Source organism: Chiroxiphia lanceolata, chromosome 15 (assembly GCF_009829145.1).
Source record: "Chiroxiphia lanceolata isolate bChiLan1 chromosome 15, bChiLan1.pri, whole genome shotgun sequence".
Lineage (NCBI taxonomy): Eukaryota > Metazoa > Chordata > Aves > Passeriformes > Pipridae > Chiroxiphia > Chiroxiphia lanceolata.
In genome coordinates, this window is record NC_045651.1 from 17,901,439 (window position 1) to 17,928,364 (window position 26,926).

At 44.8% G+C, this 26,926-nt stretch overlaps 2 protein-coding genes across 6 annotated transcripts in view; both read right to left on the reverse strand.

Moving 5' to 3' along the window:
* FNIP1 (folliculin interacting protein 1) overlaps positions 1 to 13,967 on the reverse strand; it is a 64,628-nt gene extending 50,661 nt beyond the window's left edge. For both annotated transcript variants that reach the window (XM_032702699.1, XM_032702697.1), the window contains exon 1: positions 13,842 to 13,967. In XM_032702699.1, the coding sequence (XP_032558590.1) occupies positions 13,842 to 13,930 (89 nt within the window). In that variant the 5' untranslated portion in view covers positions 13,931 to 13,967. The remainder of the gene's footprint in view (positions 1 to 13,841) is intronic.
* Positions 13,968 to 17,285: 3,318 nt separating this feature from the next.
* MEIKIN (meiotic kinetochore factor) lies at positions 17,286 to 26,332 on the reverse strand. 4 transcript variants are annotated; one of them, XM_032702708.1, is made up of 14 exons: positions 26,098 to 26,331; positions 25,269 to 25,356; positions 24,976 to 25,054; positions 24,384 to 24,444; positions 23,565 to 23,705; positions 23,077 to 23,196; positions 22,778 to 22,817; positions 22,007 to 22,068; positions 21,135 to 21,229; positions 20,626 to 20,805; positions 20,202 to 20,282; positions 19,539 to 19,694; positions 19,130 to 19,253; positions 17,286 to 17,532 (listed from the first exon to the last, which is right to left on the reverse strand). In XM_032702708.1, the coding sequence occupies exons 1-14, from the start codon at positions 26,270 to 26,272 to the stop codon at positions 17,486 to 17,488; spliced, it is 1,449 nt and encodes a 482-aa protein (XP_032558599.1). In that variant the 5' UTR covers positions 26,273 to 26,331; the 3' UTR covers positions 17,286 to 17,485. The 4 variants fall into 4 exon arrangements, with proteins under 4 accessions (XP_032558599.1, XP_032558600.1, XP_032558602.1 ...); XM_032702709.1 differs by lacking the exon at positions 19,539 to 19,694 and having other exon boundaries at positions 26,098 to 26,329; XM_032702711.1 differs by lacking the exons at positions 17,286 to 17,532; positions 19,130 to 19,253 and having other exon boundaries at positions 19,591 to 19,700; positions 26,098 to 26,332.
* Positions 26,333 to 26,926: the final 594 nt, after the last annotated feature.

Genomic DNA, 26,926 nt, shown 5'->3' on the forward strand with positions numbered 1-26,926 from the left:
TATTCTCTAAAGATTCACAGGGATCAGTGCCTGAGCAGCATTTTACTCTGTCCCTCATGTGACTGTTTAATTAGGTGTTGATTCACTCAGTCATGAGACACAAGGAAACAGGGCTGCAAGCCCCAACGTCAAAGAAAAAGTAATGCCTGTTCTGCCAGTTTCTGTATTAGCAAAGCACAAAAGGGACATCCAGTTCTGAGAAGCAAAACTCGTGTTTCCTTGCTCATAAACCAAATCATCAAATCACTTCAGCCTTTCCATATAAAAAAAAAAAAAAAAGAAAAAAAAAGACCCATGAATTACTTCAGAGGAAGATGCTTGTGAACTCCCTGATTGTTCTCCACTGTCAGAGCTGGGACCAGTGTGAGTGTCCAAGGGTGAGCTCCCTGGCCAGGCTAAGCAGGGTGTGCCCTTCCCTCTGGTAATCCAGGTCCAAGCTGCTTCGGGATACCGGGCTTTCTTCTGGGGTTTGTTTGTTTGTTTGCTTTTGGAAAAAGAATACAAGCTATTTTGCTATGCCTTTATTCCTGTTGTTAACTGAATTTCTTAGTACCAAAAAGCTTTTATGTTATGGGGTCTGGTTGCCATAGGAACAGGCTTTAAAAATATCAAAGAAATTTTCAGCACATGGTAAACCAATTTCACAAACTGTGTATGTTTGTCATAGGAAAAGCTGGTGGACAGTCATTCGTATGTACTCAGTTCAACCGAGGTCTGACGTAGGGATAATCCCAAAATGCTGCTCTCAGTCCAAAGCCTGGGGTTGTAGAGGACTACAGTGAACTTTAGCTTGCTATGTTACCAGGTCATTTATCGAGACAGTCACATAAAATTAACAGATGACGATCATTTTTTCCAATGAAGGTGACATTTAAACTCAGTGTGTCACTAAAATGGATTAAATGCCAAAAGCTCTCTTCCTGAAGAATACTACAGTAAACCTTTGATTTTAAACATTGTGTGTTTACAGTCTCACCCTCCTCATTTGTGTAGGTTTTACAACTTATTTAAAACACATGCCTAATGCTAAGCACATGAGCGGCTTCTTTTGGAGCAATCAAACCACTTACAGACTTAAAGTACATGCTTAAGCAGAGTGCTGACTCAGCCTTATTGCCCCCTCAGACTGCACCAAAACCCCTTCTCAGTTACACAGGAACAACTGCAAACTAAAGACAGAGGATGATTGTACAAGTATAACAAATTAATATCCATGGAATGAAATCCCAGGCTGCGCTCTCCGTACGTGATGCTCATTTATACCGACATCCCACGAGTCCTAATGATAGATCCTCCCTGTGAATCAACAACTGTCTGGCACCATCACATGCCATCTAAGCATCTCTAACACCTCCAAATGTTCAATGCAATGCTTGGCCCAATTCTGCAGCCTTTCAGCACAGAGTGGGACCTGCAGCCGTGACAGCTGTAAGCCCAGAGCCCTTAACTCGTCCCCTCAGCTAACCCTCACAACTACTAACCACCAAGTTCCCTGCATTTCAAGACTACTGCCAGGCTCTGAACCAGAAACAATTAAGAATGATTTCATAGCTCTGCCAAATAACACTAATGATTATCTAGGTGGACTGGATCTATCCTACAGCTGCTTTTCAGGAGGGAAGAGTTTTCTTGGCTCCAGCCCATGGACTGAACATCCCTCCCTTACTGGCTCTACAAGTCAAACAGGCCTCTACTTAATTTGCAGAAGGGATGAGATTTGATTTATGCAGATATTGAAGAGCCCCAAGACTACTGTGAGGAGCCCAGACTGCTCAATTCTCCAAGGCAAGAGTCATGCTGCTCAACTGTTTTCCAAATTAAGCATGCAAAGGTGACCTGAAACTATTTCAGGTAGATCTATATAGAGCAGACACTAAAGACATTGCTTGACTTCACTTTTATGTAACTCATAAGGACATGAGGACAAATAAAAATCAGATGCTTGAACAAGCCACATGGCCATCCAGCTTCATTTAATATTGGCAAAAAAACACAGACTGACAGAATAATGGAGCAGCCTGGCACCTACAAACAAATGCACTAAAGCTGTGATACCTGAACAATTTGGTTCCCAGAAGCAGAAGTGCACATAAGCATGTTTTTAGCTATCAGCTAAAACTTGCTCAGCCTTTAAACCAAGCTTACTGAAGTGCTCTACTAGGTTTGCTCTACTGTGCTTTGCTTACTGCCACAGGGCACTCTGCACCCTCAGGCTTTCTGCTATCCCCTTCAGTTTTCTAAGTCTCACTACATGCTCACAGTTTTGGGTTTCCAAGAATGGTAGGAATGGAAAATACAAGGAAGGACTGGCTATTGCCCAAGCTTTTCAACACAACCATCCATCCAGAGGGATTTTCCACTGCAGAACAACTGAACTGGTCAAGTATTACTGAGAATCCCACAGCACAGATACATGGAAGCTCTAAGCACCAGCTGAGCACAGCTCCTACATGTCCACAGAGCTTTTCTTACAGCTAAAATCTTTGTCTGTGATCACGAAACTGCAGGTTCAGCTTGGCATGCCCTCCCTGGGTATCAGCACAGGAACTCACTCCAAACACACACCTTGCTTATCACGGGATTGAGCTGGAACACACAGTCCAAACCAGCTCTGCCTCACAGAATCAACAGAATCACTTGATAAAACCTACATTGTTCCACTGGGAGAGGCTGTACTTAATCAAGATTATATATATATATATATATATTTAGTATATGTTCAATAAACCCCTTTTTGCCAGTGCTAACGGATTTGATGAGAAGGCAATTCCAGACACTCCCAGCCACCACAGCTTGCCAGAAGATTTTAGACAGTCCACAGGAGCATCCCTAAGATGTGGGAACTCGAAGCAGCCTAGTGCTGCAGGTATCCTGCTGTGAACCAGCCACAGCACCACATGAAGCTGTTTATTCCACTGCATCAACAGGAAAGAAAGGCTCACGTGCTGGACAGCGAGAGCTGTCAATGCCACCAGGACATTTTGGACTGGGCTGTTCTGTTGGATTTTTTTTTTTCCCCTGAAAGGAGCAGTTGGCAAAGTCATCACTCCCTTGTCTCTTCATTTCCCTTTCCCCTTCTCCTGCTCGTGCACGTCACTTGATGTGACACAGCAGTAACCCCAAACAGGGTGCACCCCACTGCTCGTGGCAGGAGGAGTAGGGGACAGTACAGCATCCAGGGGAACCCTTCAGAAAGGAGAGGCAGCACTGCAGGGCTCAGACAGGACAAAACTAAGAGGAGAACAGAAAAATGGAAGGGAAAGCAAACTGGGCTTTAATTCTCTTCTTCCTCTGTCTCCGTGTGCATGTGTGTAAATACTGGTTCCCAAAGCAGAGCACAAACAGGGACAGTGACAATGAGGGAGAACATTAGGAGGAACAAGGAATCCCAAGCAAAATGAATCACAGAATCATTAAGGTTGGACAAGTCCTCCAAGATCATCAAGTCCAAGCTTCGAGTGAATACCACCATGCCCACTAAACCATTAAAGCCTGTAAAACGTGTGTATTTCATCACAGCAGCACCATCCAGCTGCTTCCAGCTACACTTGCACGTGGACCTTTGTAACCTTCCCAACACAGGGCAACTCCAAAATGCCACCACTTCATACTCATTGCACTCACTTCACACCCAGCATTTCCAGCCTGACTTTCATTTTTTGTACTTAGCAGCTGTCAGCATTCATGTTATTCTTTCCAAATAAAAACCCACTGGACCCCTCTCCCCCCTGCTTTACTGTCACCATGCAAGAGGTGTTCCCTGTAAGTTTTCTTTTCCTCTGTTTTCTCTATCCATACAATAAGAACAAGTGGCATTAGTGAATTTTACATTATCCTGCATGTTTTTTTCTTCCAGTGAGGGCACAGACTAACGTCACCCCCTGAATGTAATTTAGCTGATTTGTCCTGCTAGCTACTGACAAAACAGATCAGTCTTTAAATGAATATATACTAAATCCAGGTGGGGAAAAAACAACAAACCCCCAAACAAACAAACAAGAAACATACCACCCGCTGTCTTACCTTCTGACCCCAGTGTGAGAAAAAGTCTTACAAGACACAGAACACAAACAATCCACCAGCCCCGTGAGTCTTCTTCAATTCAAAAAGAAAATCTAATAGCACGTTTTAAAATAGCTACATTTTCAGGCTAATCAAAATTATTCATTTACTGATAACTGCACATAAAATACTATGAAAAAACCTACTAAAATTTAAAGCAAGTAAATTGATCTTATACCAAAGTGATATTTTTGTTTATCTGAAAGAAGTTTGATAAACATTTCTTTATAAAGATATAATTCTGTTTTAGTCTCAAAAGATGTTAAAGTTGCTTTGATTTTTTTTTTTTAATTCTATAGTTTTTAATTATGTCTGTTTTGGGGGAGGAAAAAAAAAAGAGGTCAGGAGTTCATGATTAGCATCTCCTGGATGACTAGAAAATACACTCAGTTAAGAAACCACCATGCTCATTTTCACAGCTTCTTAGCCCTCCATGCTGTCAGTAGAACAATTTCCTTTTCTACTAAGCAAGTAATTTCCAGTAACTCACAGCAGCTGAAATATGTTTAAGTATTGAAAAAACCAACCACCTTTTTCTGTCTGACTACTTAAGTTTTATGTCCGACTTTGGGCTGCCTTTAAATAGAAACACAGTTAGCACTGTAAGCCAATTCACCGTCCTGACATTTGAGGCATTTCTTTAGCTCTGTCTTAAGGGGTAGTACTCTTATTTTTCCTGGAGGAACAAGAAAATTCTGGCAGACTTCTTCTTTTACAGCTTCTCAGAAGCTCAGATAATGTCATTCACCAGAACAAGGTTCTGAGAAGAGGCTCACGCTCCCCCCGTGATGTGCAGCCTGTTCCCTGCACACCCAACCCCACAGCTTATCATCTGCACTCACTTTTCATTAACACCTGAACTAACAGAGCTTTTTCTATCAATTTCTGGTGTCAAGTTCCATGAAAGTGAGTAAACAAACCATTCAGTCAAATCTCCAAATGGCAAGAACATTTTCTAGTAGGGCTTCACAGGGCCTGAGGGAGGGGGGAGTGCAAAAATACCCACCAAGAATCTCATTCATTCCCATCTAACAGCTCACACATGATGTGCTTCCTTCTGCCTGACTGTCCTCTTCCATAAGCACCCCCAAACATGGCAAACTAAGTGCTGAGGCTTTGGAGGCCTGACTTTCCTTGGCACGTGGGTATGGAGCAGACTGTGTGTGTGACAACACTCGCTATAAAGCACAATAATTCAGCAGACAAAGGTTTTGATATTCTGGTATTCACAGTAAGCCAGGACTGGCCTTTCTTGTGGTCACACTGCAGCTGTTCTCTGGGCACACTATGGAGCCACATGTCTACTGCCTTCCTCCAACATGCCCCGACTCTGGCTGTGCCCAAGTCCCTTCTGACACACCCCTGGAAACAGGAATATGATGAGGTGCAGCCAGCTCAGAGCTTCACTGGTACTACTGGGCAGGAGGCACCCAACAGCACCCACAGGATTTTCACTGAAGTAAAGGAAACTCAGCTCGCTCAGACTTCTCACAGTCTCCACCAGACACGACTGAGTTGATCGAAAGGTTCAGAAATCACCGAGGGGAACACGAGGCCAAGCCCTGCACTGTGTGAGCCACCATTTCCATGGCTACTGAGGCTCAAATAAAACAAAATAAGGAGGCATACAGCAAAGCAACTCCTCCTCTGGGCAACGCTCACACAAGCTACCTTCTCTCTCTTTGAGTGGAAAAAGACACAGGAGCTGGGGTGAAGACACTGCTCTGGCTCAAACAGGCACAACGCCAGGACCTAAAGTCAGGGCTGAACTGCGCTCAAAGTTTCTTCATTTATCAGCTAAAACAGATGGCAGAGAACTGTAATTTGGCTCCTGTTTCTTCCCAGCTCTATATCACACAAACTGAAAGAGCAGAGAGGTTTTGGTACTATTACAAGTTTTATGTTTTGTTGACATTTTGGCTGGAGCAAAGGAAAAAACATTTGAAGACTCTGCGAGTGAGGCACATGCAGATCTGGAGGAGCATCAAACACCATGAACGCACAGGGCACGATCAGTACTCAGAGTAAAGGAAATAGGATGTATTTTACTCATTTGAGGCCAAAATCAGTACTGAGGATGTTGTGGAAAGATCCTGGAGAACCAGAGCAGCATCAGTGGTGTGGGACAGATCATTCCCTCAGTGACACTGGCATCACTGCAGAGTCCTTCACCTGTACCAAGTCAGGGTTTCTTTCAGGGCCAGAGTTTCAAGGACAGACAACACATAAAAGCTGGCAGATACCCAGATTATCACCTCAAAATCATCAGACAAGACTGTTACAAAGAATTTTTACATACAGCCAAACTGCTTAAGTCCAAGGGTTGAATTGTCTTGATAAGGACTATGAAATTAGTTTTTCAGAAAAGACGGAAAACTTTATACAAGCATGTTTTACTTGCAGATGCCTGTTACATGCATGCACTGTTAATACTCTGTGTGTAGATTGTTGAGTATTTTGTGCTGCAATTCACGTGTTTGAACAAGTTTCTCTGCAGTGCATTGTGTTCTGAATAATAGTATCTCCAGAAGCTATCAGAGAAGAAAAAGGTCATTTAGGCAAATGTGTGGAATTACCACAATTAAAAGCTTCGGTTGAGCACTGAGCAACAGCACAACACAGTTGCAAAAATAAATAAATCCTTTTCGATACAAAGACTACATAATAACCATTCACACTTCTATGAAGCAGAACACATTTGGGCAGGTATTGTTAGAATTAGTGATCAGTCCTGCAGGGTTTGCCCCTTTTGAATGCAGTGGTTATGGTCACATTCCACAGGCACAACAGAATCACGTGTGTATTTTGTGCAAATATATTTCCCACATATGAATATTTCCCATATATGAATTCTGCTACTACTCAGTGTAAGGTGGAGCAGCCAGTGCATTAGCAAGTCATTTAGAGATAAATAAAATTACTTCCTGTTTTTAATGGCCATAACTTTTTTTTTCCTCCAGCAGATATTTTATTTTATAGATTAAGGTTCTCTGTCTAATACCAAAACCAGAAAATTTTTCAAGTCCTCAGAGACAAATTCTGCTCTTGGCCAATTCTGGAATCCATGCTGTGGATTCGCTGCTGCAACTGAGCTCTGCATTTTTCCTAACGTTACTCACGGACATGTGATCCTGCAGACATTCAGCTCCAGATGTAGCAATGGGAGGGAACACAACCTCTGAGCATGAAACCACCGCCTGTGTTACTTTCCACTTGTAAAACATGCTTCTAAAGTGGTCACCTCCAGCATTCAGCCAAAATTACAGCACAAGTTTCAGGCTCCAAGTCACACTGGACCAGTTTATTCCAGAACAGAAGCCTGGATGCATCCAAGCTGTCACCATGAGCACACTCTAACTCAAAGCATACACACAGCAAGGGATAAAGCCCTTTGAAAACACAAGGACAATCCATCAGTCAACAGAGGAGCTGATCATCCCAAGGCAGCAGGGTTTGTAACATGACACATGTAAACACACCTTCAGTCACCTGAAGGGTGGAACTGTTTGGGAAAAGGAGACCCCGCAGTGCACAAACTGCACCCCATGCCCTTGGTATGTCCTCGTGCCCTATGACCTCACCTGGAGTAGGAAGGGGAAAAAGCAGAACCCTCAGGTTCACAGGAACACCCTCTCACAACAGTTGCCAGAGCAGCCCAAGTGTGAGGAAGCATTTCCTCTTGAGCATATCTACATGTACACGATTCACTTACTCCAACCTCTCCTCAGAAAGTATTCGAATTTAGAGGAAGGAGTTGAGACGCTGGAAGGGGAACCAAGAAGGTGCCTGTTCCAGGGGCTGCTGGGTGAGGCAGGAGACCACAGCTCTCCCCAGACTCACCGGCTGTGCCACGGGGAGGAAGCCAAGCTGGCAGAACTGACCTCGTGATGTCCAGGGCGGGCAGGGCCACCTCGTGATGCCAAATTCTCCAGATCCCAGCCAGCCCAGGACATGCCAGGAGGAAAGGCAGTAAGGGTGACCCTTCACCCGTTAGCTCATTTTGTAAGGAGCTTCAACTCCTTCTAAAAAAGCAGCAGAAAAATTTGTGCAAATATATTTCCCACATATGAATATTTCTCATATATCAATTCTGCTACTACTCAGTGTAAGGTGGAGGAGCCAGTGCATTAGCAAGTAATTTAGAAATGAATAAAATTTATCATCTCTAAATAAAATTTATCTCTAAATAAAATTTAGCAGAGGGTTTTCCACTCCCCGTTGCCCGTTCCAAGGGCGCTGAGAAGAAGCTGAAGTGAAGCGAGGGGTAGGCAGGCTGAGTTCCCACCAGGGCAGGGGAAAACTTTCCAGGGCACAGAGTCAGGTAGGCACAAGCACCCTAACAGTTTAGAAATTATTTGGTCATTCTCTGCATTCATGTGCACCTACAATGCTGGGGATACCAATCCAAGTGAATTCCTTTGGATCTGATGATAATATGAGTAAACAATCACTGGGGGAACTGCCAACCCCCTGATTTACAGCTCCTTTAGCCACTGTACAGACCCAGCTTGCAGCACTGCCTTAGTCAGAGCTAGCACCTAATTTTCAAGGACATGCTGGATGTTTTAGCATGTTCCTACCTGGAAAAGTACTTGGGAGACCTACAGAATGGTGGCAAGGAGGGCTCGGAGAGTGGCCCCTCCAGCCAACTATCTCCGAGCTCCAGGGGTGCTTACTGTGGTTTGTATGTCTCTGCTTCCAAGATGAAAGTTGACTTAAAGCACTGGAAGGTACATAAAAGCTCAGATGACAGGAAATGCAAAACAGAATTTGGCAAAATGAAGTGCTTTAGAAAACAGCAATATATTTCAAAATACAAGCCAAAGTCATCAGAGCGATAGAGAAAACTGGACATAAATCAAAGTGAAGTATTTATTAAAACTTGCTACACTCAAGCTAATGAATGCAACCAAAAAGCCAAAACCAAACTCTTCCAGAGATATTGCAGAAGAGCTGGATTTTTTTTATAAAATCCAAAACTTAAAAGGACATTAAAGGGCAGAAATGAGCTTAATAAAAACACAATAACATTTTAGAAGTTTAAGATTTTGAATAGTCTTAAAAAATTATGGGACAAAAGCTTTTTAAATTCATCAGATAACTGGAAAAGATGAAAAGCTGGAGCTATTACAAAATGAAGTCCAGCTAAAGCTCTTTTTGAAGATAGATTTCGAGGTGGTGAAATTCCAGGAGTTTTACAAAAATTGGCAAAAAACTTGCACAATGCCAGAAATGAACAAAAATCAAAACACACTATTTCTTTAATAGCAGGTTTTGGTCAGACTGGCTGGATGCATTGACAGCACTGCTGAGGAACAGCTTTGGAAAGCCTTGTGCAGAGCTGTTAGGATCAGGAATTTGCTGGCTGCATTGCTCCCAAGGACTGACACAGCTTGGCAGGAGATCTGCTTCCCTGGGCTCAGCTGGGCTGTACACAAAGCTACCTGCTGCTGAGGGAAAAGACATTTTGTGGGGAAAACTTCTGACTGGAAAAATCAATGTCAAGACAACTTTTTATGTTCCTCCTTCACCTTACTCCAGCCTCCACTTTAAAAAGTCCCTGGTTACACGTTATTAAATGTTTCTGAGTGTCTCTGCACTTTGTTCCAAGAAATCAGCCTCTGGTTCACAAAGCAATTATGCCTGTGTAAGAAAGCATGTACCATTTTCACTGTGCAAGAACAATAGCTCTGCAGAGGAACTGGCTCCTGAAGCATCTTTGTATCAAGCTACCCATTCCAACTCTGGGTTTATTGCAATTCCCTGGATGAATCCTGCTGCCAAAAATGATGTGAAAGGAAACAAATCTCAGGATACCATTTAAAGTCACTGCCACAGGGAATAGAAAGAGTCTGGGCTGATGGGGGATGCTTGCCTAGACAGATTTTGCAAAATACTACTTTGCAGTCAGCCTGAGGCCTTTCCTACCTCAGGAACCTCCAAACTATTCTCCCTATAAAGGAGCAGCACATATTACATTAAGACCCCAAGAAAGCACACTTCCAGGATGACCAAAAATGGCTTTCTCCATAAGTAAAGAACATTTAGAGTCATTTATTCCTGTACCTCCCCACTTGAAAAACTGCACTGGTTCTCAGAAATACCCAGATAACCAAAGCAAAGCCCTAAAGGAAGAATGTGCCCAAAGATACCCCACACTGTTGGTAAGACTCGAAACTGGAAGGGGTTCTGTCAAGCTTGAACAATCACCACACAGCTGTACCTCTACAACAGGTGCTTTAACAAGAGCAAAGCCTTTGCAAACAGCACTGGAATGCCCCTGGGGGTGAGAGGGCTCTTCAGAGCTTCCTAGATTAAAATAAAAAAGAGACACTGAAGCTTTTATTGAGCTGCAGTGTAAAAAGAACTCCTGATTAATAATCCCTCTATCCTCCAGCGAGGCAGGAAGGATGTCTGGAGAGAGAAGGGAACAAGTATTTGAACTTTATATAGAAGATGGAAAAAAACCCCCCACTGAGTTTCCCTCCTACAAAATGTACAAGTCCTTAATTCAGTACTACAAGACCATCCCTCTCCCTTAGGTTCAGAGTGCTCTGAGCCCAGCCAGGACCCCAACAGGCACAGTGTCCTGCAGAACCTCTGCTGCAGTCCCTGCAGCTGTATTTACCCTTGGAAATGCTGCCCACACACCTCGACAACAAAGCCTGAAACCTCCCAGGAATTCACTGAGCTTTGGGCTCAACCTACCGAGCCCATTCTGAACAGCTTTATGGATTCTTACAACAGCAATACTCTCAGCCTAAAATTCTAGAAAACTGCTTACCTGAAATTTTATACTCCTAATAACTGTAGGAGCCCAAGCCTGGGCTGAGCTCTCCTGTCACCAGCAGCCTCCAGTGCCAGATGCTACAATATGGCCAAGAGCTCCTATTTATAGTAAAAGTTACCCTCAGGGAAAATCCACTCACGTGATTATTATTTGCAGTAGACAGCAGGTACTCTACACTTTGGAATCTAAGGGCTTGTCTCTTCCCTAGAATACTTGCAGGTGTTTCTGTGTTTCTTGTAAACAGATTGTACCACTAAAATTTTGAATATTCTTGCTCACCATGTGAATGTCAAGCTGGGCTGAGAGATTTCAGCCTAAGGGCCAGGCCTGCCAATTGCCCTGGATTAAACTGAAGAGCTAAAAGGCTAATAAGTAGTGGATCTATTGTGATTTCCTAAGGTTTCTTCTGTAAAATAAAGTGCATATATAGAGAGATATTAAAATATATATATAAATGGCAAACTGGCACCTCAGCAAATATTTTACAGTTGCTAACTTAGTGGTCACGTTACTAAACCTGTCAACTTCTCTAGCACCCAGTTCTGAAGGGTTTTACACTGTCTGGCTAGACCCAGGCTCACAAAATTTCACACACCCACAGTAGAAAGAGATTCTGGGCAGGAAACAAGAAAAAAAAAAAAGGAAGAAGAAAAAAACCTCCACCACAAACAAAACAACAACTAAACAAAATACATTTCCACTGAAAAGTATGGTTTCATTTTTGTAACAGTGTAAGGTGAGATAAGTAGAATTAGTAAATTTTCACAGTGAGCCTGATGGAAATGCAAAATATATTCATAGTAAAAAAAACCCCAAGCATCTAAATCCTCCTTAAATGTTCAGCTATACTGGTGTCACTGCCACAGTAGCTGGGCTTCTCTCTCCAAGTACATATTCTTCACAAAATACAGTAACAGAATGTATGCATTTTTATGGTTGCTCTACACAGTCTCCTCAATAGGAGGCCAAAGCTTTCCAAGTGAAGACAGTCAAAACTAAGAGTGCTCAGAATATTTGGAAAACATTCGGTTATTTAGAATATAAACAGATAATAATGTATCAATCCATAAATATCACCTGGTCCCAATGGAACTGATGAGGCTGTTGCATTCAGTTCACTGGAACCAGGAACAGTCTGAACTCCAGAGTGCTTGTTCCCAGTGTCTAAAGACTAAGCTGTCATAAATAACAGTCTTTATTTTGTGTATTATCCAAAAGTTTCACCAGGAACTGATAATCCTCACTATGTATGATCTTAACTACAGACTTATCCCCATTTGAAAAACAAAAGCAGCTGTTAGGCAACGTGCCTAGAGGGCATCTGCATTAGTCTTTAAAAACTACTACTTGGCTCTCCTGAGTCAGAGCTGGGTCTCCCACTCTCCCCAGAGCCTCTCCCTGCAGTTTATACCTGGGGGTCCACCAAAAAAACCCAGCTGCAAATCCACCAGTTACCAGGGACAGTTGACATCACAAAGTGAAACAGCCCTGTGTACAGGGAGGAAGGAGGAGCAGGTGGAGGGACATCCTTTTTAAATTTCAGGCTCGGTTTTGCCACAGACAGATGCAGGTAACGAGGGGAGCACAGACCTTGCCAAGCCCTCCTTTCAACACAGGTGTGATGCCCACATTTCTGCCCCAGCTCTGCACTGCAGCTGTTGCTTTAACCACCAGTCTCTAAACAAACCCATCACTAAGGTGAGGGAAAAGGGAAGACAATTACACAGAGCAGTCCTAGTGCTCCTTCCCTACCAAGGGCCCTGGTCCAGTATTAAGCTGATTTGGAAAATAAGATGACACCAACACCATTAAAACGCCTTGTTTCTTATAAAAGATCATTTAAAAAAGGATCCACTTTCACAGTGAGTAGCAGAGGGGTGTGCAAGCAGCTGTGATCTGTGTCCTTAAAAGCTGTAATGTCCAGGAGCACGTCCTGACTCCATGGGGGACTCAAAGTCCATCAACATTCTTTGAAAATCCTGATGCTTCAATAACTGCAGATACACTATTATCCACCTAAACTACCTAAATACTGCAGCTAAAAGGGGTGTCTCACCAGAGAAAATGAAAGCCATGGGGCAGAGCTCTCCCTTCACAGGGCAACCCAAGGGCCGATCATTTGTAGGTACAAATTTCAAGGCGGCGGGTGGGAGGGGAGCTTCACCGCCCTGCCAGCAGTGCTCCAAGACGCGCATAACTCTTACTAATGAAGCAGATGGCATTTGCATCCAGGTGGCAAACTGCACTTTAAAGGGACTTTGCCGGCTCTCTCTTCTCCACGCCGGCCGGGACGCGGACACGGCATCGCTTTCGAGCGTGGTCGTTATCCACCCGTGGAACGGCACTTATGTCAGAGCCACAAAAACTACCTGTTTCCCAGCAAACCAGCCCAGGGAGGCCCCGGGCGAGCTCAGGCCCCGCACAGAGCCCGAGCTCGGCTTCCCTCCGCCCCGAGCCCCGAGCCCCCACCCCGGCCCGGGCCGTGTGAGCCCGCGGGGGTCCCGGCCCCGCTCCCCGCCGGCACCGCCCGGCCCGGCGCTGCTGCCAGAGCGACACGAATCCCAACAGAACCCTCGCTCTTCTCTCGACCAAAACTTCACGTTTTCTCCCCGTTCCTGCGGCTGCTCCCCCCGGGACCTGCCCGCCCGTCCCCCCTCCCCGGAGGGCACGGCGGGGTCGGGGCCCCGCACACGGCCCGGGGAAGGGGGGGCACCGCGGGCCGGGGGCCCGGCGGGCGCTGGGGCGGCCCCGGCAGGGAGGGAGGGAGCGAGGGGAGGCGGCCGGGAGGCTCCGCGGCGGCCCCGACGTGGCGGTCCCGGGGGGTCCGGAGGGGCCGGGGGAGCGGGGGCACCGCGTCCGAGCGGCCCCGGGCAGGGCCGGGCAGGGTCGGGCACGGCGCCCGGCCCCGCGCCCCCCCGGCGGAGCAGCGAGCGGGGAACTCGGCGCACAAGTTCGGGGCAGGGCAGGAGCGCGGCCCCGTCCCGCTCACCTGAACACACAGTCGTCGCGGGCGTCCCTGGCCGGGGAGATGAGCCCGTGCTTCTTGTTGAAGAGCTTCTGGAAGAGGGTGGGCGGCATCTTGGGGCGCCGCCGCTGCCCCCGCCGCCGAGCGCCGGGCTCCGCGCAGCGCCGTCCCCTCGCCGCGGCTCTAGTTCCGCCCGCCCCGCTCCATTCGGTGTCACAGTCATATGACAGAAATTAGTCACCCGCCGCTGCCAGGAGGGGCGGGGGCAGCGAGGGGCGGGCCTGGCGGCGGGGCCGGGCCCGGCGGGACGGCCCCACGTGCGGAGGGAGCCCCGCGGGAACCGGGGCTGGGCCGGGGTCAGTCCGGGGGTCCCTCGTCCCGCTGCCCTCGGAGGGTCCCGCGGGCGGGGCCGGGGGGTCCCCGCGGGGCGATAACGCGCCTGCCGTGTTTTCCTTCTCCGGACGGAAGTTCGGGACGGGAGCCCCGGGAAGGCGGGGGAGGTCACGGGCGAGGCATCGCACCCTGCAGGGCTGCGCCGGGAGGGGCGATGTCCCTTCCCCCGGACCTAGAAAACCCCTCTCCCGCCCCTCCCAGGCACACGGCGGTTCTCCCACAATGGCACAGCTCAGATGCGCTCGATTCACAGCCTGCAGGGGAGGTGGAACGTGTGTGTTTGGTGGCAGGGGAAGCCATCGTCGCAGGTAAAATACCCAGCCACAAAGCGGCGTTTAGGACATAAAGCCCAGCAAGCCAATCCCAAACAAATTATAAGGGGGGAGAAAAAAAGTGTGATAGGTTTTATAAAATCAAAAGGATCTGAGGATTTTTGCAAAACTCTTTATTAGTAAATGCTGAAGAGAAATAGAAATCCTGATAACAGTTAACAGTCTCCTTCAATGTATCACTGTTCAGATACAACGCTGCTGGGGAGTTTAATTAAGGACTGACAAAACTGACTGACTCATCTGCTTTCCCTACAAAATGGAATTAAACTAAAACAACCTATGATGTAAGATTAAATTAAGCAGATTCTTTTTAAGGCAAAATTTAGTGGATGTGTAACATATCTACACAACAATTCTTCACAATCACCCATCTGTAGGAATTTTGTTTTTCGTCTACCAGAAGCTGAAGATAATTCTAACAGAAAACAGGAACTGATGTTTAGATGCATCCCTTTCCCCTTGTTCTGTATGGAAGACACACCTGCCTGCCATCGATTTGTACATGACCAACCTTTGCATCCCTTCACCAGGTAAAACCCTCCTGGCTTCAAGGTGGGCATGTAAATACAGTCTCAAACACAAGAAGGCCTCAGGGAGCACTACAAACTGATAAAATTTTGGCCAGGACACATAACTCAGCTTTCAGTAATTTCACAACTGAGAGCAATGAAGATTTAGCTCATCTCAAGTGCATTACAATTCCAGCTGGTAAGAGTCCCTTTAAAAGTAAATATTAACCTGTTCCAAAATGCCTAAGTTAACAGCAGGTGATTTTGATAGGCTTGACTGTCAGACATTAATTGAGGGAAGGGAGGAAGGACAGTGAGAGAAAAAGGATGGGTACAAATTTAATCATCCACTTCCCCATAAAAACCTCTCTCTAGGCAAATTTTCACACCTACACAAAGAACATGAACTTCTGTGCCCATTCAGTACGTGCTGATTTGGGCCCCAAACCTCTTCTTTCTGTATTTGAAGATTATGAACCACAGCAGAACCGTTTGCATGCAAGGTCTTTACCCCCCACCAGCCTGCACATGCACTCCAGTGCAAGAACCAAACATCTTCCATCGTCTCTGAACACTTTAAGTCAAAGTCTCCTAGAAGTGCACTTCAGATAACAAAAATAACTGAACAGTGTTAATGAAAAACCTCTTACAGATTTATGTACAATACATTTAGTCAACATGCATCTGCCATGCACAATTCCTGGTGATAAAGGATTATCAGAGTTCCTGCATGGACTGACTCGCTGGGAGCAATTCCACTCAAGCCATTAAGGCTTCATCATGTCTGGGACGTGACAGAGCAGCCCTGGTGACACTGAACAGATTCCTCTCCTGAATCACTGCACAAATAACCTCCTCTGTCCTACCCATTAACAGGCCACGACCCATAACCTTTATCCACCAGTATGGAAGAGCCAGTTCCCACTCTGAATGAAATTTTATGTAGTAGTTCTGCAGCTAAAAACCAAACGATGGGAAAATGCCTTTCCTTTGAGAAAAGCAGAACAAGGGTAGAGATTGTTCCAGCCTCCAAATGAATTTCCTTCCCTGGGGCACAGAGCTAGCCTGGTAATTAATTACACTTTCTCTGAGAGTCAGACAAAATATGAAAATAAGAAGCAGCACTTTCATAACTGAAGGGAAGGACAAGAGATTGTGGTTCCTGATATTTCTGCCCTCCTGTACAGCCTCATCACATCAAGAAAAACAAAAGCAAAATGCAGCAATATTCAGGCTGCTACAGTTACACACCATGTTTCTTTCTCTTGTACTTTCCAATTAGTTTGCCAGTATTAGTCTGTCTCTTGTATAAAACTACCAAATGGTCTGGGGCAAAATAAGTGTTTTCTCCTAGGACTTCTAGAATACCCTTACAATGAACTCATCTTTATTCAGGACGACCCTTTACTTGAGCAATCGTCATAATCACAACTTACTAGATAAGTAGCTTTCAATTTTGCTTAAAACTACCTCAGGAAGTTCACCTCTATCTCTTAGGGGCTCTAGATTCTTGCATAAATACTAGTGACTGAGTATTTGCAAGAACAAGGATATTGATAATTAGAAGCACATCTGGGAGGACTCCAAGGAGTTATTGGTAGAACTCATTCTAACTAATGCTTAAAAAAAGAAAAATAGTTTAATGGCAAAATTTTTAACCTTGAGCTATATAGTGTGTTCATACAATACTTCTTAATAGACTAATCCAGCATCATTTATTTGCACAGTGACTGAGAGATGTGATGCTACAGAACATCTGAGATGGAACAGGAAGGACTCAGAGGTGCCAGTGGCTGGGCAGTGGGTGTGCCCAGAATGGTGACAATGCTGATCACTAAGAGCCAGCTCACACTGATGGCAGGGTGATGATGACCTATATTCATGGTTAAAAAATCAATTTACAGCAGAACACACAGTCCTGCACCTCCAAAGTTCTGCAGACCTAAACATTCAGGGAGTTTAATGGCAGCACACTATTGACTTCTGGGTCCCTGAGAGTACATGAATGCTTTCACACCCACCCCCATAACCAGTGTTAACACTTCAGCAGAGGTCACATCTTTAAATGCTAATGCTACTAGAGAAAACTAGAAATCCTGGCAGAGCAAGAGCCAAATATAACTCCATAATTAATTTGGTCTGCTGTTCTTGAGTTGTGCTTTCTAAAAATCTAAGCAAAGTGAAGAATCATCTTTATGGAGTCCTTGCAGAATGATGCCCAGAATAGGATCTAGTTGCTGTACAAAATAATTTAATGTTAAGTACTTGAGTAAAGTACTTACAAGCTTACTGAACACATAACACCAAATTTCAAACAATGTATGTGCAAACAAGAAAAAAAAAAACCCAGCCATTTGTTAGTTCTGTTCCATCACCCTGACACAGCAACAAGATGGTCATTTCTTCTGTTGACTCCTGCTGAGACCCAGAAATCTCATCTCTGTTCACAGCAGATCCAATTTTTGGTACTTGTAATAGTATCTGGGGGAAAAAAAAAAAGTGATAAATAACTATCAGTGAAGTGGCACATTCTCAAGTGTAAGAGAAAGCTCATTGATCTGATGAGCTGTTGAGATGTTCACTAGATATCCAGGCTGTCATTTGTTTGGAGGAGTCTGGATCTTGCAGGTCATTTGCCACTGAGGAGAGAACAAAAGTTTTGAGTACATGTACATTCCTAATGAAAACCAGCATCATCTGAAAGACTCCTTGTGCAGAGAATAAAACATTCAGCATAAAACCCCCACCCCAGGCAGTCTGATTCCTGATCCCAGGATCCTTTAGAAAAGCAGGAACAACCCCAAACTTTTGTTCTGACACCACCACTTGCCTATTTGTGATTACCAAGTACAACCTGTGTTCTGTATTACAACTTTCCTAGGACACCTGACCTAGCATCCTAGTTGTTTGATCTGTACAGAAGCATCAGTGTCATTAATTAATACATACACACACTTAAAAGCACTTCCCTGCATTCTAGATGCTGCATGTAACTCAGCTGGTAATAAAGTTGGAGAGTATTTGGAGCTAAGAGACTGCAAATGAAAATTTGTGTGTGCTCAGTATTTTTGAGAGCTGTCACACTAAGGCAGTATCTCTGTATTGGATTAAATGACACACACCTCGCAGAAAACCTGCAGACGTTGTGAAGAACTACTTTAAACTTCGGAAGACATGTGCCATCCAGTGGCACACCGAGAAACTTCACCAGAGACGGCAAAGGGAGGGGGGTTTTACCTCTGTGGCAGTGATGAGACAGTTTTGTTCACAGTTCTCATTTCTGTTTAACAAAAATCTAGGAAGTGAAGAAAGGAGCTTCCCCTGTGTTAAAGGTTTCAGGAGAAAAGAACAGAAACCTTAAGGGAAAGTGGTGATTTTCAAAGAAAAATGTAACTGAGAACTTGAACTGCTTTGAGGATGGGGGGCAATACTGAGCATGACATAAACCACACCAACGGCTGAAAGCTCAAGTCAGACTTACCCTAGAAATAAAGACAGGATAATAATTCATTAAAGAAGAAGGTAACTTTTCTAGGGAATCTCCACACCAGCAGGGAAACCTCAAAGTTGTGTTTAGAATCATAGAACCACAGAATGGTTTGGGTTGAAAGGGACCTTAAAGCTCATCTCATTGCACCCCCTGCCATGGGCAGGGACACCTCCCACCAGCCCAGGTTGCTCCAAGCCTCATCCACCCTGGCCTTGGACACTTCCAGGGATGGGGCAGCCACAGCTTCTCTGGGCAACAAGTTACTTCAGGAGTAACTTCAAGAGGCACAGATATTCCCAGAGTTACCTAGAGCACCTTCTGACCTTAATTATGATATAGCCTATGACTGTATCAATTCCTGTGCTAAAGATCCTCGGAGGAGAAAGTGTTAGTGCAGTTTCAGTGAAGTACTGTTGCACAAGAACACTGTTAAGTCAGAAATTTTAAGTTTTCTGCATCTTTTACTCTTTTTAGCCTTGTGATTTTTTCAAAATATTCAGACTTTAAAAAAAAAAAAAACCAACCACCCTTAAACACTTAACTAACCAGTTACCACCTGCACAGCGAACCAAGTGTTTATTCTCTCACCTTCAGGCACTCCTTTGGGGAGGGAGAACCCTTTCCTGACAACTGGAACTTGCTGGAGCCTGGAAGGCCTCTGGTGTGGTGACAGTCTAACAATGGAGCAGATTTCTTGTCTGTCACACAGGGGCTGAAAAGACTAATAACATTTCTTCACACAACTATTCCCCTTGAAGAAATAGTCTTTTAGCTTTCTTCTAGGGAAATTACAGGTGAAATGCAGATTTCAAGGGATGCCACTAGAAAATATTTAAGACTACTTGTGTACATTTAATATGCTATTGTAAAGGGAGAGAGAAAGCTTCAGAGCTTGAACATTCTCTTCAGCTGTTTTAATACTGTAAGGTTTAAATATAAAGTACACTACATACCAGAATGCCAAAACTGGATTAAAAAAGTGCAATAAAATTAGAACCTTAAAAATATTCTTTTCTTCTGGACTTTGAGGAATAATTTCCTTTTCTGAGCTCAGAGATGCAGGAACAATTTCTTCTGAATTTACACATGGACCTGTGGTATTCAGGAACAGGCTTTCCCCAGGTGAGGCTTTGCACACTGGTGACAAGCTGAGTTACAGCTCCATCAAAATACAAAATATGCAGGAATAACCACCCAGTTAAATAACAGACAACAATTCAGATTGGATAATGCTTGTTGGCTCATACAAAAGATGTTCTATTGCTTCAAAAAATTATTTAGGAATGCAACAAGACCCTGATGTTCTCTGTTTGTTAATCTACTATGCATTAACTCAAGTGTGCAGAGACAAGTGGCAGTACTGTACTACCTGTACTGCCAAAGAATTCAAACTGCCATTTAAATATCAAATTTGTACTAAAGGGGTTGTGCAAGTAAGGCTACTAGTGCTGGGTTTACATCAGAACATGTTGTAAAGATACAAACCAGATTCCTGGGTTGGGTTGCTTGGGGGTTTTCTAATTGTCCAGCTAATAGAATTTATCACAGTTTGTGGTGCAATTTGCACAGTAACATGTTTAGCCACAACTGGACTGTGCCACAAGGAATGATTTCTTTGGTTTGGATCATTAAAACAAAAAAGCACTGGACAGACACTCACCTTTAGCTGTGCACGCTGAGCATTACCAGGATTTTTTAGAGCTTTATTTTCCTCAATCATCAGCATGGTGGAAGTCATTTGCTAAATAGAAACAGAGAAGAACTCAGTATCAGATTCAAATTCTTTGTTGTTTATTATTACTCATACAATATTCCCTTAGTACACAATACTGTAAGAACTTCATTTAGAATTACTAATACTTCTTCAGATTTAAGAACTGAATTCCTGTCATTCACTTTTTTTTTTTTTTGGTCTTGTCCTTTCCAAAATTTAGACAAAGAACCAGTTTACAGCAGCACAGATATTTCAGATGTGGCATTTCCTGCCACTTCTCCTATTTAATTGTAACTTTTGCCACAATTCAAAACTCTCACTTCTCATTTCATGCCACTGCTAATCAGCAGGACACAACGGGAATACTCACCACCACCACATGTGTTCGTTTGGTTGGCACAACTTCTGCTGTCAACCCCCCTGGTTTGGTTGAAGTGTTTCCTGGGGCACCAAGCTGCCTGAATGATGATGAACCTTCTTCTGCTGGATTAGAATTGTTTCCCGTTTCCTTACGCTTCACCCTTTTGGGTTTAGCAGTTTGCTTGTCAGGCTAAAGAGGGAAACAATTACATTTCTTATTACAAAGTGAATCTCTGCAGCCTGGTAAGCACTAAAAAAAGAGAGTCCCTCTGTCACAGTCAAGCTCTACACACTGACTCAGTACCACTGGCAAAGCCAGTCCGAAAAACACTGAGCTTGGGGGCATCCCTGACTGTTACTCTATGGAGAGGGAGAGGCAACTGCATCCTCACTCTCTACCCTGGCTGCAGGCACCCCTTCCACAAGTGTAGCAGGAACTACTCCTCCTCTAGGTGGAGTTTTCCACCCATAGCAAGTCATTTGTGTCACAACCTTGCTGATTTATTAAGGATCTTTCACCTTGCTGTCCGGTCCTAAGGGTGAAGCACAGCGCATAACACTTTTTAGGTCTGGAGTTCTCTCTCTTGCAGCTGTAATTTTACAGAGCTTTTTTCCTGTGACAAATTTCCAACAAATTAATTAACTTTGAGACAGAGACCACAGCTACTCTTCCACCCCATGTCTTACAGGATGGTTTTCAAAGAGGAATAATTCCAAAGCCACCCATGTAAACACAGTTCCTCCCTTCAATACAGCCCTCATCTCCCTCTCCCCACCATCAGGACTGCTTTACTCCTCTCCCATTCCTTAAGGAAACAAGGTTCCTTATTAATCTTATGTTCCCTTGGCTATTTACTGCTGGACACACACACTGTGGGAGCAGAGACCTGCATAATCACAGCAGTCTTTGCCAGTGGCAACTTCTGCTGCTGTTACCCTCCAAATTAAGCAGGGGAAAACTATGTGGTACCTGGGCCACAGAACTGCATCAGTCACAGATCAGAACTGAGTTCCATCAGGGACTCACTAGCATTTGTGAAGCTGGTATGACATAAGTTCAAAGAGCATGACACAAACAGTTCTGTTCCCAGGTAAGTTAAAGAAGAAATGTCAATTTTCATTGAGCATCATGGGTGATTAAATGCAATAATGCAGGGTTTGAGACTTTGGTTGGTTGGTTGTTTTTGTTTTCTTCTCCTAACACATAAATTAGAACCAAGTCTTATTTACAGGGAAGACTTTTTCAATATACACTTTTCCTTCTAGACAGAGTCTGTGCTGGAGGACAAATGATCCAGTAGAAACCTGGTTTAGAAACTGTGCCATCACTTAAGTTGGGGTAGCATATTCTGTTCTCACAGCTAGTACAACTGCTGCTGGTCATATTTTACCTGACAGAGTAGCTGAAATGCCTAATGCTGAAGAACTGTAATTGCAATTTGATGGTCTCTTTCTAGGAGAGGAAAAAAAAGTGAACAACTATTCTGAATGAATGTTAACATTAAAAAAACCTACGAATACAGAAATCCTAGGAAAATATAGGCTGAGTGAAAAGGGATAAAGCTTATTTTAGAAAATATTGCTACAGATTTGCTTCATCACACCTTACAGTTCTTTGATAGTTTATCATCAAGTCACAGCTTATCCTGAGGATACTTGCAATTGCTTAAGAACATAAAAGATCTGCCCCCAAACCTGATTTTTTCCTGGGTGAGCACAGAATGCCAGAGACTTCAGAAGGACTTAACAACAGGTACCCTTCATACTCTGCACTGCACAGCAAGCCTGGCCAGGCACCTGGGCACACCCCTTTTGCTGCCTGGGACTGAAGGAAATCTGGCAGAATTAGTGCAACTGGATAAAAGCAACTTATTTAGGGATTTTGTAAATAAATGTCACCTTCCTCTTCCATAAAATCCTTCACTGAGTTCTCTTATATCAACTTCCCTAGAGCTGCAAGGCCGAGCCAGAAGTCTGTAAGGCAAACTCTTCCCTGACTTAATGCACCAATGTCAAAGTTAGTGAGGACACAGGTAGCTGAAACTCCACAGAAGGGTTTGCAGGAGCAGAGGCTTATTCATACTGGCCTTTCTTTAAAGGATCACTCAAAAGAGAAAAACCTGAACACTCAGGTGCATCAAAGAGTCTGCTGTGCACATTACCTTCTAATGCACTGGTCTTGAAAATCCTTTGGTACAGGTTCTAGAAAAAAAAAAAAACCAACATAAAAGCTAAACTTTAAATGAAAAAGCTAAGAGAGCATAGACCAGACAACGTTCTAGTGCAAACTAATTTCTAAAACACAATATTAGAAGCAAACACAGACCACCAGCAGGGAGCTGCTCCCCATTATGCAGACAGGCCTTACATAAAGTGATCATTATATATTTTATACCGGTTTCTTGCACCAGAATTAAATTTGTTTATGTATGTATCCTGAAGAATTGTAGAAAAGAATTACCTAATATTGCTGAAAGATTTGAGATCTGTGCTATCTTATCAATGGTCACTGCTTTGCTGGAGTCCAGCAGAGTAGAGTTCTTGTACTTGCCAAGGTCCATAGAATAAAAATGACTTCTTTCTGCACATAAAAGATATAATTGCAGGCTTCTTAAATTTGTGACAAACTGAAAGCAATCACATTCGCAGGATGGGAACTAAATGAAAGCACTGTCTTGGCTAAAACAGCTGCAGAAAAGTTTGGAAGGAGTTTGACTCAAAGCACTTCAGTGGGTCATCCCCAATAAACAGCTTGTGTCAACTGTGAATACTTCAAGTTTAAAGTGGGATGAAAATTACATCAGGACCTGATTCACTCCAGACTGGAGGACAGGTTGGCTTGCAGCAAAGATGTGACCTGGTGAGTCACACCCAGAGAGGCCACCAACAGTCAACAGTCTCCCCACATTTTCTACATTAAATAAAGCTCAAAAAACCCCAAAGTCTCACCTGAAGCATCATCTCTGAATGTTTCAGGGGATGAGTAACTCTGCAGGCTGTCACTAGTATTGTTAAAATCTGCAGTTGAATGGGCATCTAAACACTGAATGAGAAAGGTTGAAACACCTGTGGGAAGAGTCATTCCTGTACCTAAAGAAAGAGACAAAACAGGTGGCTAAAGAAAAGTATCATCTTGCAGAAACCATCAGGATTTCCTTATTTAAGTTTCATTCCTGTGATGAGCTAAATATTGTCAAGTCAGTACTTTATACTGAGTCATAATGCAATTGAAGAAGCAAAGAAAGGGCATCCTGAAGCCACATCTACACTACCATAAGCTAAGAAAAGACACCTTCCTTGCCCAAGGCTCACAAGGCACACCTGAAGAATTTAGCCTCTGACAGGGTAATTCTTCAACAGGTTTGTTTTCAGGACAAACTATTTAGTCACAAGCTTTTAAAAATGCAGGTTTGAGTAAACTGAAGAACTCATGTCCACAACTAGTTCTGTCAATGATAAAACCAAGATCATGTGGTTTCCAGCAGGCTGGGCTCAAAAGACTGCCTTAGGTGGTGTAAGTCTGTTTGTGCTGCCTCCAAGCAGTTCATGTGAACCAAAGCCTCCTACTGCAATAAGGACCACGAGTCCAGTGGCCTCAAAACCTTCACTTTCCAATTATCACACAGTCAGAACCAGCACAAAACCAGCACAGTACAAGACCAGTACTTTTATAGAAAGATAACTCTAAGTACATAATTAATTTTACATTTAGTTGTATATAGATATAAAAGTATATTTAATAATAGAAGGTATTGCCATTATACTCACTTGAAGTCATTTCTGCATTTTGCAAACTTTCTTTACTTTCAAAGCTGATCATTGAGGATTTCTAAAATTAAAATACCAATACAAACAACTTGAAAAAACTGGATGTAGACAAAGAAATGCAATTAAATATCATGTACACCAGCAGATGCTTAGAAACTCATTGTCTGGTACTTCACCCCTTAAACTTGCTATTCACAGTAACTTGTGCCACATTTTTTCTTGCACCATTAACAAATCTGTAATCTGACTTATAGTTCTAAAATTCATGATGAACACCCCATCATTTGATCCTACAATCTTTCCTGGATGAGATGCCAGTGAAGGAATACTGACATAAACAGCAGTGGAGTAATGAACTTCACTGTCTTTTGAATTTTTTTTAGAGGCCCAATTCTTACTTTCAGAATCCTAAACCATTTCTCTAAATACAAACTATGACATGCAGGCAGTAGATTCTAAGCTCAGCCTGAAAAACACGTGTGCACACACACATAACTCACAGGAAATTTTACCCGCTTCTAAAAACAATTTAGCAATTTGGTTTATCCTCCAGACAATTACGAGTAGATAAAAAGCAAGACACCATTCTCACCTTCAGTGATACACTGCTTTCTCCTGACTCCTCTTCTTCTTTTTCCAAGTCTCTTGTTTCTCTGACATTCACTTGATTGCTGCAGTTGAAGAACAGAACTAAGTTCAACCTTTCTGTTTTAGAGAAAGGCAACAACTATAAAATGTCTTTATAGAACACCAATAAATAGTCTGACAAACATCAGTGTACTGATAATTCAGACTGCATAGCTCCAAGAGCCACCTCACAAGGCAAAACAATAAAAATGCTTAGCTAATGTTAATAATGGTGTGTTTGAATGAGTTCCAACAGACCTTTGGTTGCATGAAGGGCTCTCCTCAGTGAGTTCAACATTTTCTTTAATTTTTGGTAAGGTTTTCCCACTGACCTTTTTCTTTGGGCCTAGAGAAAAATAAGTATTTAGTTCAGTAATGATAATTTCAATATTAGAATTTAGATTATTATTTCTAGTAGGGCATCTTTAGCTATTTCCCCCTTCCATCCCCATAATACCTTTTGGACCCTATTATCACAAACAAATGTTAGAACAGGAAAGCCTCACCTTTAAATTACCAAGCCCAGCATGGGATCAAGACATCCCATGCTGGTCTTCCCCATTTACTTTAGCTGGTTACTCTGTCAGCCTTAAATCCCATCCCTTCCCCTCAGACTGCATTTTGTTTCTCAAAGGTCTGCAGTTCTTAACTTGGTAGCTGCTACACTGCATTCAAGGAGGCAGCTCCTGAGCAATAACTCTGAGCAGTTTTTGAACTCCCAAAGGGGAGCAAGGCTTTCGTCTGGACCTTTCTACAGGGCCCTTTTCAACTCGAGACGTTCTACGATCAGACGGCGGGAAGCCACTTTACAGAAGTGGCTTTATGACTAACTAGCGGCCAAACCAGAGGAAACACCCCTCCTGCTCCCAGAACAGCTGCCTGCTTTCCCCAAGCCGCCAGGGACACGGACAAGAAGAAACCACTTCCCAGCCTCACGCAGCACCCGCTGGGCGAGGACCCGCCCGATACACACCCGGCCCGCACCGCCCCGAGCGGGAACGCGGCACCGGGCACAGCGCAGGGGCCCTGCCCGCCCCCCCCGGCCCCCGCCCCGGCCCCGGCCCCGGCCCCGCGGGGCAGCGCTCACAACAGGGCTCGGGCCCGCGCGGCCCCGCTCCGCCGAACAGGCTCCGGCGGCACGGCTGGGGCGGCCCGGCCCGCCGGCCCGGCAGCGCGGCCGCCCCCGGCAGCGGGGACTCGCGGCGCCTCTTCCGCGGCGCCTTCCCGGCGCGGGGGATGCGGGGGATGCGCTGCCGCTCCATGGCCGGCCGGCAGAAGCGGCGCTGGCCCCGGCAACACCGGCGCTGGCCCCGAGCGAACCCGCCCCGCCCCGCGGCCCCTCAGCCGACACCGCCCCGCGCCCCCCGCCCGCATGCGCGGGGCGGCCGCCCCGGCCCGCCCTGAGGGCCCGGACCCGGCAGGTTCCGGCGGGGACCCATCTGGCCGTGCCACATGATCCGAGCCCGTCCGGCCTGGCCCGGGACCCTTCTGACCCTGTCAGGATGATCCGAGCCCGTCCGGCCTGGCCCGGGACCCTTCTGACCCTGTCAGGATGATCCGAGCCCGTCCGGCCTGGCCCGGGACCCTTCTGACCCTGCCAGGATGATCCGAGCCCGTCCAGCCTGGCCCGGGACACTGCCAGGGATGGGGCAGCCACAGCTGCTCTGGGCAACCTGTGCCGGGGCCTCCCCACCCTCTACAAGAAAACCCTGTATGAAAACGGAGTAAATAAATCATGTGTGTGATCCCCCCTTCACTGCCATGTTCCAGCTGTGAGGGATCTCGTAGCTCAAATGTTTCATGTAATGAAGCAAACTCACAGAACCACAGAACGGTTTGGCTTGGAAGGGACCGTAAAGCCCATCCAGTTCCACCACCTTCCAAACCTTCCACTGTCCCAGGTGCCTCCAAGCCCC

Bases quoted from the DNA above. Each gene is read 5' to 3' on its own strand.
- MEIKIN (XM_032702708.1), bottom strand. From the start codon at position 26,272: ATGGAGCGGCAGCGCATCCCCCGCATCCCCCGCGCCGGGAAGGCGCCG. The intron at 24,445-24,975 runs GTGAGAATGGTG...TTTTAATTTTAG, and splicing joins AAAGCAGTGTATCACTGAAG to AAATCCTCAATGATCAGCTT. The intron at 23,706-24,383 runs GTGAGTATAATG...CTCTTTCTTTAG, and splicing joins AAATGCAGAAATGACTTCAA to GTACAGGAATGACTCTTCCC.